Source organism: Lactuca virosa, chromosome 9 (assembly GCF_052849685.1).
Source record: "Lactuca virosa cultivar CGN04683 chromosome 9, Lactuca_virosa_CGN04683_v6, whole genome shotgun sequence".
Lineage (NCBI taxonomy): Eukaryota > Viridiplantae > Streptophyta > Magnoliopsida > Asterales > Asteraceae > Lactuca > Lactuca virosa.
In genome coordinates this window covers 99225878-99237153 of record NC_136434.1, presented here as the reverse complement: position 1 = coordinate 99237153, position 11276 = coordinate 99225878, and the positions used below count along the sequence as shown (strand labels likewise).

The window sequence follows — 11276 nt, the reverse complement described above, 5'->3', positions numbered from 1 at the left end:
GAGGATTGGTTAAGAAATTTTGGAATTTTTTTAAGAACAAACAAAATGATGGAGTAGTGAAAGTGAATATGCATAAGAAACATATAAGATAAAATTGAGGAAAGATAATTGCACTTGAAGAATAACATTATAGCTATACAATCGCATGCATCAAATGAATATGGATATGGATTACAAAGAAGGGAAAATGAATTATATGGGTAACTATGTTTCAAATTCATTCAAAAAACACCATTTAAGTTTGGTGTGTCCAAAAAACACCATCAAAGTAAAGTGTTTGTACAAAAAACATCAACGAACTATATTCTTTGTTCAAATTTGACCTTATGGTAACCGAAAATTACAAGTAAAAAATAATTATAGGAAAAAAACAAGACCAAATGACTCAAGAGGGTAACTATGTTTCAAAATCGTTCAAAAACCACCATAGAAGTTTGGTATGTTCAAAAAACACCATCCAAGGAAGGTATTTGTACAAAAAACACCAACAAACTATACAATTTTTTTCAAAGGTTACCCTTTGGTAACTAGATCTTGTAGGTTAAAGGAAGATGATGTTACATCGAACTCCAGGTACATGTTTAGCTCTCTCACCTAAAAGTCTCAGACCAATAAGCATCCGGGAATCTGCTCTCACCTCGGATATCATGTCTTTGGGGTATTTATAGGCCGCTCGTTGTTAGAAGAGTTTATAGTCTTGACCGGTCCTTCATTTATTATCATGTCTACAGACAGGCACGTCTCGTGTCATTTCCTTGTTATTTTATTGTTTCATACTATTTCTTTTGCATGTTTCCTAGGATATGGTTCTGATACTTGTGTACGATGTATTCAAATTTATATTTGTTCGTAACAAGTCGTGGTGTCTGTAATGCCCATTTGGTGATGGATAATGTAGGTTGTGGGGACCGAGTGTTTTGTTTGTGTTGGAGCCCAAGGGCATATCAGTAAGTATCAGTTCGAGCCTTTATGAAGTTTGGGTTTATGTTACAAAAGTTTTAAGGCAAGTGATAGTTGATAGAAGTTTAGAGCTTCTCGTTTCTTTCCCGTGGATATAAAGAATGATGAAATCGGACTTAGAATGAAGAAGTTATGGCCTTCGGAAGATTGGTGGTTCTTGACCCTAGCCGAGTACGTCAGGCGTACTGGCTCGACATCCGGATCGTAGAGGCTTCAACATATGCTGGGCGTATGCATGGACTTGTTTAAGTTAGTCCTCAGGCCCACCTAACTGTAGCAAGTCATTTTTGGGCTTAAGGCCATGTTGGGGGTTCTTGGGCCATATTGGGCATTAGAGACCTTGTAGTTGGGCTTGGATGCCTTTTTGAGCTTTTAATGGATTTGGGCCTTAGGAGAGGGAGGCCCATTGAGGCAGGGGTAAATGAGCCCTTTTTGCCTTAAGTCAAGAATTAGGGTTTTGGACTTGAGTTCGAGATCATCACTTTAGAAGAAGAAGAGTAATTCATAAGAGAAGAAGAAGTCATTCGTTCATGAAGAAACCCTAAATCGGTTTTTAAAGGAGGAATATATAATTTATTGTTTTGTCAATAATTATTATGCCATGTCATAATAGTTAGGCCAAGTCATCATTTAATCTGTACGGGTAATATTTTAACAAAGACAAAACTGCACAAATGGTCCATGTGGTTAGCTGAAAATTGCCACTTTGGTCCAAAAAAGTTTGGACTAGCACTAGAGGTCCAAACTTTTCATTTTGTTGTGATTTTGGTCCAACTTCTATTGATCTTTTTTATAATGACGATTTTGCCCTTACTTTTTTTCTTTTTCAGTTTATTTATTTACTAAAAATACTTTTCCAATTAAAAAAAGAAAGAAAATCTCTCTCTCTCTCTCTCTCTCTCTCTCTCTCATCTTCTTCCTAAAAAAACACACACAGTTGAAATCGGTTTTGTAACTCAAGAACTCAAGACCAAAAGCATCAGATGCACACCTATATTTCGTTTTTGAAATCGATTTTGTATTTCATTTATGAAACTGATTTTGTATTTCCTTTGTTGGGTTTGTGGAACTTGATTTCAAAAATTAAAACACACACGCACAAACAGATATGTTCCCTTTTCTCTGTTCCTCACCAAAAAAACCCATCGATGGTCTCTAATTTCAATTGACAAAGGTGATAACGAAGGCTTGAAGCAAAACAGGACTGAAATCGATTTTGGATAACAAACAATTCGAATTGAATAATTGATTTTGATCTGGTTTGACTTTCGGATAGTCAAAAATTGATATCTGATTACCGAAGGTTTGATTTAGAAGTGGATTGAATAATGAAGGAGATGAAACAACGATGGTGTTTCCCTTGCTCATCCACGACCCAACAGCCCCGAAATCACAGCCGCTCGCTGCTTCTTCCCACCTGCGTCGCTTAGCTCTCGTCGACCCGAAGACTTCTCCCTCCTCACGATCTGCAATCGCTGATACCTCCCTCAGTCCCCTTTCTGGCCTGCGATGAGCAAGGAACCAAGGATCGAACCCTCCAAAATCGAACTTGGTGTTCGATTTCTCCTCTACTTGCAATGACGCTTCCTGTTTTCTTGTTGTACGACGATGAACGAAGGAAGGGAAGGGTGTTGAGTTGGGTTTGATCGGTGAAAGCAGCGAGCCAACGGGTGGTGGCAGCGGTGATGTTGTGGTGGAGCAAGGTGGTCCTCGGTGGTGTTGGGGTAATGGAGGATGCTGCCTTCTTTTGGGTCTTAAAAAAACACGAATGGTCATTTATGGGGGGGGGGGGGAGAGAGAGAGAGAGAATTATTTTCTTTTTTATTTTTCTTTTAATTATGAAAATATTTAAATAAATATAAAAACAGAAAAAAAAAAACAAGAAAGAAGGGTAAAATCGTCATTACAAATTTTTTTAAAGTAAATTGGACCAAACTCGCAACAAAATGAAAACTTTGGACCTGTGGTGCTAGTCTAAAACTTTTTGGACCAAAGTGACAATTTTCAGCAAACCACAGGGACCATTTTTGCAATTTTGTCTTTAACAAAACATATAGTTTGTTGATGTTTTTTGTACAAAAAGTATACTTGGATGGTGTTTTTTAAACATACCAAACTTATATGGTGTTTTTTGAACAATTTGGAAACATAGTTACCCCTTTGAGTCATGTCTTTTTGTTTTTTTTTTCCTTTACTTATTTTTTACCGGTAATTGCCGGTTACCACAAGGTCAAATTTGAACAAAGAATGTACTTCGTTGGTGTTTTTTGTACAAATGCTTTACTTGGATAGTCTTTTTTGGACACACCAAACTTGAATGATATTTTTTGAACGATTTTGAAACATAGTTACCTATATAAGTCATTTTCCCTACAAAGAATTAGTTGTTCAAAGTTACATCAACTAATGAATATTTAATCAAATTAATTGTAATGATGAAGCATTAGTTGAGGCTTATGAGTAGTATAAGATGATTGAATCATACAAAACGTGTAGAAAATCACAATGTATTTTGTGTTTTATTTTTTCAATATATATAATGTATTTTTCTATTTACTTAGGCTATGTTTGACGTACTAGCTGAAAAGCTAGCTGTTAAATAAAAGGCTAGCTGATAGCTGAAAAACTAGCTGATAAAAAATAATGTTTGGTAAAACTAGCTGAAAAACTAGCTGAAATATATAAAATTACATAAAAGGACATGTAATAGTATGTGTTTCTATAATTAATTAAGGGGTGTATTTGGAAAATTTTAGAAAAGCTCCTAAAAAACTAGTCTAAGTAGCTTTTCAAAAAGCTAGCTTATAAGCTACTTTTTGGCTTACCAAATACAACAACATAAAAAAACTCGAAAAATAAACTAGCTTATGTACTTATCAGCTATCTGTGGCGCGCCAAACACAACCTTATAATTGTTATGTACTCAGATTTTCATCGTAACTAAGTTTTGCATTCCACACGATGCCGCAGAAGTGCATGCAATTAGTTTATATAATTAGATGTCTTTGCGAGTTTGAACTAAAGAATTATTTTGTTGCATATATTAAAAAAATAGGTAAATAATTTAACCGATGAAGAATTTAACCCTTAAATAAAATACTTTACATATTTATTTGTTGTTTCTAAGGTTTAAACTATGTAAAAGAATTCATTTTTGTTTTGGTCTCCTTGTTTGGTTGAGAAAAAAACACTTTTTTAATTTTTTTTATGGATAATTAACGTATCCTACAAAAATTATATTATTAAAGTAATAATTTTATCTTTTTAAATAAAAGGACTGAAGAGTTTTGATAACTTTTGACTCATTTTATCTGTTCTTTTACAGCAAACTTTTGATATTTAATAAATTGTTAATGAACTACAACTAAAACTAACTCGTTATATAGAAAAGCTAATACTAATGTCTTTGGTTTTGGTTATTACATTTGCTATTTTATATATTTTGAATAATATATAATATAATATCGATGTTAAACAGTTTATTATTATTATTATTAATTTTATATTTTTATAAAAAATTACATTATAAAAATAAGTTTTATCTTTTTAAATAAAAGAATTCAAAAGGCTTCACAGCTTTTGACTCATTTGATATGTTTCTTTTATGAATTTTTTTTCCTATTTTATCAACTGTTAATGAAATACAACCTACCAATCTTGTCAAATAAATATTGATTATTTGATTTTGGTCGGCAAAATTGTTTTTTTAATACATTTTGAATAATACTTAATCTAATATCTGCCTTTAATTCTCAATAAATATATTAAAAATTCTAGTTCTTGAAGGACAAGAGTAGAACTTTTGTTTTTTTTCCCACCTGTTATTGTTCTTTGGTATAATCATCATGAATTGATAACTTTATATCTTTTTTGGAAGTTCATTGTAATTTTTTTAGCACAGTTAAAAGATACCATGACCAATAAAACAAAATGTTATGATTTTGAACGTTAATTTATCCATCAATCTTTTAGGCTAATGGATGTGAGCAACATGTTATTACGCCCCAAAGTTGTCACCTCACCAGTCATTTCAAAATGGTGTTATAACACAAATTGGAGGAAACGGACAACATGTTATAACATGAAGTGGGGGTGTTGTTCCCATGTTATGACATAGTTTTAAGAGGAGAGAGTGATAGAGAGATAAATATGTGCAATCAATGAGAAGAAATAAAGACTCCCATTACAATATGTTATCAGGATAACATCTATTATCAAGAAGACATGAGATCTTAATATCTTGTATTACACCCCAAATCTATTGACAAGAAGACAAATAGAATAATCGATTTGTATAAATCTTAAAAATGAATTAATCTAATGATTATAATATATAAAATAATATTGTTATATGATTTTCTTAATTTTGTACTCACATAAAAAGTACTTTTTCGACAAGTTTAATTTTTAAATTACCAATAAAATGATTTCAGTTTTCAAAAGTAAAAAAAATACGAAAGTGTATTGTTATTCGATTCCGAGTCATGGGCGAGTCCACTCATTTGAGTTACGATTAGACTCGCCTAAGATTCCCGGGTTGTGTTTATGAAAGTTTGGCGAGGAGCAGGTGGCAGGGGACACGTGTGTCGCCGAATCCTTTCAGTCATCACCTCCTGAGTAGTGATTCCTGACCTTTAATCAGTTTTTAAAACAAACATTCCAAAATTACATTTCAACCCTCGCTGCCCCTTGTAGCCGTTATGCAGGATTTCTACACAGCAGTCAAGGACACTTTCGTCATTTCACAATTAATCACTCCAGTCCTACTCCTCCTCCCTCTCCACACTGTTGTTTTCCTCTTGCTGACGAATGGACACATTCACACACAGACACAGTTAGTTATCTGTGATCTCTTTGCAAAATCTCTCCTTTTTAGGGTTCAAACCAATGGCTACTGCATCTTCCTCTGATCCTGTAATGAAATCGGAAGGCAGTGCCAGTGGCGGTGAAACTTCTGAAGCGGCATCCACGATTGGGATGGCGGCGGCTGCGGCGCTGGTAGGAAAGGGGAACAATTATCAGCAACAGTTGATGGTCAAGTACAGAGGAATTAAGAAATCGAAGAAGGATAGAGGTTGTACGGCAAAAGAACGCATCAGTAAAATGCCTCCTTGTGCTGCCGGAAAACGCAGCTCTATCTACCGTGGCGTCACTAGGTATACGATTTTAATCGGTAATTTTGCTTTGTATCTGTACAGTGCTCTGTACTCATGCTTGTCAATCTCTATGCATATACTTTTTTGAGTACAACTTTGTAAACGGTGTAAATTTAGGATGATTCCATTTCGAAGGGCAGAATCTAAGGTCGATGTAACTATTGAGTTCTACTTTTAGATCAGGCATCGGACAATCTGGATAACATGAAGGAAGAAGAAGCAGTTGTGGGATGATGCTGTTGGGTGGCATCACAATTTCGATAAAATAAAAATCACACAAAGATAAGATGCTAAAATCTTGAAACATAGATACCCAAAAATCACCAACATGTTTGATTCTGATAAGAACCTTGCCCATCGATATTGTACTAAAAGAACAAACACAATTAGTAGCATCTTTCATGACGATTTCATCAGTGTCAACATAATATGACAATCTCCTTACACCCATTGACAGCATTAGGCATTTTACACCACATCACCCAGAGTTCAGAGATTGTTGGAAGGGTTTACCAGCTTCAAAGAAAATAATCAAGGGGTGTTAGAGTAAAATTTTGCAATTGTTGGGGGGTTAGGGTTTTTTATTATTAGTTAATTAGCTTACGTTTATTGATTAGTGTCTGATTGATTAGCAAGTTAGAATAAGAATACTTCTCAAATGGTAGGCCTGTTCTTATTATTCTCAACTTGAATTTATACATATTTAGAAGTTGGTTATAGCAATTGATGAAAACAAATAATGTATTTAGCACCATTTAAGATATAACACAAAGGTTGTTGCTTCTCACCTGTTTACAACTTTGTTATTGTGCATGTGTTGCTGGAAGCAATGATTGTCCATAACCACTTTTTTAACTTCTACTACATCCATAGTCAATTGTTCTTTCTGCAAAGGTTACTATACTTTCCATTCTCTTTTTGAGATTTTGATTCATGTGTTTAAATGGTACTAGGCATAGATGGACTGGTCGTTACGAAGCACATCTATGGGATAAAAGTACATGGAATCAGAATCAAAATAAGAAGGGCAAACAAGGTCTAATCCTCTCTCCCTATGTGTGTGTATGTTAGCTTGTATGCATGTATGCTACAAGAATCATGAGAATTTCTTTCTGTATGTTTCTAATCTGATTTATGTTTTCTTTTTGTATGGGTCTGGGCATGCTTTTTGGCATCTATTTCAACAGTTTATTTAGGTAAGGATGTTAAATAGATCTTCTCCTGAAACTTAATTCCATTTCCATTAGTAGAAGAATGTCTACAGTCACTTGTAATTTCTTATGGGCAAACAAAACATGTCTTTAGGTGCATATGATGATGAGGAAGCTGCTGCAAGAGCATATGATCTTGCTGCCTTGAAGTATTGGGGCCCTGGGACACTCATTAATTTTCCGGTGAGCAATTGTCTTATGAAATTTTACCTAGGATTGCATGAATAGTTGCATTCTTCCTATTTAGATGATTCATAAATGTATTTTTTTTTATCCGAAGCATAAATAAACTCTTGAGTTTTTTCCATCACTATCTCCCTACACTAAATCAATATACATATTGTTGGTGCCAGGTCACAGATTATACACGAGACCTTGAAGAGATGCAAAATCTATCAAGAGAGGATTACCTTGCATCACTCAGAAGGTATGCAATGTAAAAATACACACATGTCCATGACTATTTCTACCTAGTTGCTTTTTCTTATTTTGTTCATCATCATTACAGAAAAGGTAGCGGGTTCTCAAGGGGAACCTCTAAATGTCGTGGAATTTCCAGGTATGCATATAATGAAGGAATCTAATTTGTCAACCAAATGGGTCCCACATGCTATGACTATGAGTGGAAATGGAAACATCTTATATTCATCATGCAAATACCTCAAATACTACCACTATATAGTTAATATGTTTTTTGATCTATAACATGCTTTGGCTTTTTTCGTATTCTTATATAAATCAAATACTAGATGGGACTCACCATTGGGCCGTATTTCTGGAGCTGATTACAACAACTGCATGCATCATGGTAAGCAAGTATTATTATTCCAAATAACTCACCCACATCCTCTCTTGAAAGCATGGTGATCACGAAACTCACATGATTAAATCCTCATTTACAGGTGATGATGCAACAACAGAGAGCGAATATGTTGGTGGATTTTGCATGGATAGAAAAATCGATCTTACACCATACATTAAATGGTGGGGGCCCAACAAATCCCGACAACATGAAAAATCATCAGACGAAACAAATCACGCAACTGGTAGTTCCGAAGACATTGGAAGTGAACTCAAACCACCAGAATGGGCAATCCAACCCACACAGCCCTATCAGCTCCCTCGTCTAGGCGTCTCCCTCTCCCATGAATCAAAACAACATAAAAAATCTTCAGTTTCTGCCATGAGTATACTCTCAAGATCTGCAGCATACAAAAGCCTACAAGAAAAAGCTTTAAAAAAGGAAGAAGAAAACGATGAAAACGAAAACAAAAATAACATCAACAAGATTGATTATGGTAAGGCTGCTGTTGAGAAGAAATCAAGTCATGATAATGATAATGATAATGATGATGATGGCACAACAAGTGAATTTGGATTAGGAATGGAAGGTGAAGAAGGAATGGCAGCTCTTCACCCTGCATTGGCTCCTTTTTTGACCAATTACAATGCTATTGATCCATTGGGAGACCCTGTTCTTTGGTCATCCCTTGTCCCTCCTCTCCAGACCAGATCTTCTCAGCCCATTGAGGTATTTTTATTTACAAAAGATAGGAATGGATACAAATAAATGAAAGCATGTTGATATTTTTTGCTATAAGAATGAATAAATACATTGCTAATCTTTTTTGTTTTCTTTAAATTTTAGCATGCTACAAAGACTGAGACGAGTTCAGATTATAGTTTCTTCCAAGAGGAGGACTTGCTACCAACATAACATGATGATAGCAAGAGGTATGTTTTTTTGTCTGTGTGGTTGGTATGTTAGATAAGTTTTGTTATAGAGAAAATATAACATATATATATGTAAGTAGTTGTTTGATAGAAAATCTATAGAGTTGTATTTGTAAAGGACGCACACCGATATCAAGTAAAGTAAAAATATGAAAAGATTTCGGATCCCGGTATACTGAAGATTTGATTGAAGAAAAAAAAACATCTTTAAAAATGATTTGAATATTAGATATCACACAGATGTTTACTGTATTTTATGTTAAATCGGAAGCATTTTGTGATGACCATGAGTAATTGAAATAAGATACATAAAGTAGTTTTAATTGTTTTGGGTGAAATATATCAGAACATAAACAGTAGGGACCTTTTTTTTGAAAATTTCAAATTTCAAAACCAAAATTTGGAGGACCCAGACTTTGACAAATCATGTTCATGGTATGTGATATAATGTGATAAATATTGCTATCATTGTTGTAATAACTTTCTAGGTCACATTAGAGAGCAAACTGGGGTTTAAAGGCCTACGATAAATATCATCAAGTGTTAATCCGATGGTTATACAATTCAGATATTTGAGAATCATGGTGTCCTAAGGATTAAGGGTGCGTTTAGTTGCGGAAAAATGAGCCGTTTTCCAGAATAAGTTTCCAAGAAAAACGAGAATTTTGAAAACGCGTTTAGTTCGTCTATTTTTCTAAATTTTTCACGGAAAATGAAAATTTTCCGTTTTCTAAAATTACAAAGAAGTTTGAAATTTTTTGAAAACCGATAATCATTGTTTTCCACATTTTTCTAATTCCAAAATTTTTCTAAAATATAAGCACTCACTCCCATCTCATCCACCTCTACCTACCCTCACCTTAATACCCCCAACCCACCACACCCCTACCTACCTACACTCACTCCCCCCCCCCCACCACACACACACACACACACACACACACACACACCAACCCCCACAAACACACATAAGGCTTCTTAATTATTACATACATCCTCCTCCTCCATGTTCTTTATGGAAAATTTTAATAACATAAAAGAATTCTTTATTTCATTTACCTAGTTTTGGTTAGTACTAAAAACCAGTATGCCATCAACACACATGAAAATAATCACACATGCACCAAAAGTATCGAATTTTTGCTGGAAATACATTTGCCACACTGATTTAAAGCAAAACTACCTTACAAAATAACTTCATAAAACTTTTTGATGTGCTTGTGTCAACTCATGATTTTACAAGTTTACATATATTATGTTCGTTTCGGGCATGACAAAACGTTCTGACTATCTCATATAAACTTCTTTATCAAGATACCATTTAAAAAACTATTTTAACATCTATTTGATAAATAACTAAATTGTGTATAGCCGACATGACAATCAACAATCTAATAGTAAAAAATTTGTCTTACTGGAGCATACATATCAAAATAGTCTAAGGGCTATAGGTTTTTGTCTTAATTATCTAATTAAGTCTTAAACTTATCCATGTACCCTTCAACTTTCATCTCTTTGATGAAGATCCATTTGCAACCTAAGTGCTTTAGAATCTGAAGGCATTTTTAATAACACCAAGTGTTACTTTTTCATAATTGATGACATTTCGTCAGCAATTGCTTCATTCTTAAATGCTACATCTCGATATTCCATAGCCTATTTAAAGGTCCTTGCATCCTTATCTATATTCTAGCAATAAGGGTACTAAAATCCTATTTTCGTCCCTTGATTGATCCTTCAATCAAATACAATTGAAAACCATATTTAAATTTTCTACAATTCAACATCTTTTGCTTTTTCGTATAGGTTGCCTTTTTGGTCTAACAACACCATATGAACTTTTTGGATTTTTCACTTCATTAGTGCTAGTAATAAGGTCCTTAGGCCTTTAAATTGATAAAAATCACATTTCAATCATAAATTGCGCTCTACAACAGTTACGGTGTTTACATACATAGTACGTTCTCTTACATAAAGCATACAAGCATTGGAATTGTATGCATACTCGACTAATATGCAATCAATTCCTCTTTCCCTAAAAGTTTTTCTTTTGGGTTCGGATAATTTTACAACTGAAGACATCACAAACTTGAAAATACCTTAAATTCGAAGTTTTCTTGAACAAAGACTTATATGATGATACAATATACATGACTGTTTGGTAACTTCTATTTGAAACTCTATTTTAAAAAACATGTCGTTTACATAACATAGC

At 34.0% G+C, this 11276-nt stretch overlaps 1 protein-coding gene across 1 annotated transcript; it reads left to right on the top strand.

Annotated features, from left to right (window-relative positions):
- The first annotated feature begins 5716 nt into the window (after window positions 1–5716).
- On the top strand, window positions 5717–9234 carry LOC145138326 (Integrase-type DNA-binding superfamily protein). The gene is made up of 9 exons (XM_079072428.1): window positions 5717–6116; window positions 7070–7152; window positions 7304–7312; window positions 7422–7510; window positions 7681–7754; window positions 7836–7886; window positions 8077–8135; window positions 8230–8858; window positions 8976–9234. Exons 1-9 carry the CDS (start codon window positions 5848–5850, stop codon window positions 9042–9044), a joined length of 1332 nt encoding a protein of 443 aa, XP_078928554.1. The 5' UTR covers window positions 5717–5847; the 3' UTR covers window positions 9045–9234.
- Window positions 9235–11276: the final 2042 nt, after the last annotated feature.

Excerpts from the sequence above, each read along its gene's own strand:
- LOC145138326 (XM_079072428.1), top strand. The coding sequence starts at position 5,848 with ATGGCTACTGCATCTTCCTCTGATCCTGTAATGAAATCGGAAGGCAGT. Across the intron at positions 6,117-7,069 it reads ATCTACCGTGGCGTCACTAG|GCATAGATGGACTGGTCGTT; the intron begins GTATACGATTTT and ends AAATGGTACTAG. Across the intron at positions 7,755-7,835 it reads TACCTTGCATCACTCAGAAG|AAAAGGTAGCGGGTTCTCAA; the intron begins GTATGCAATGTA and ends TCATCATTACAG.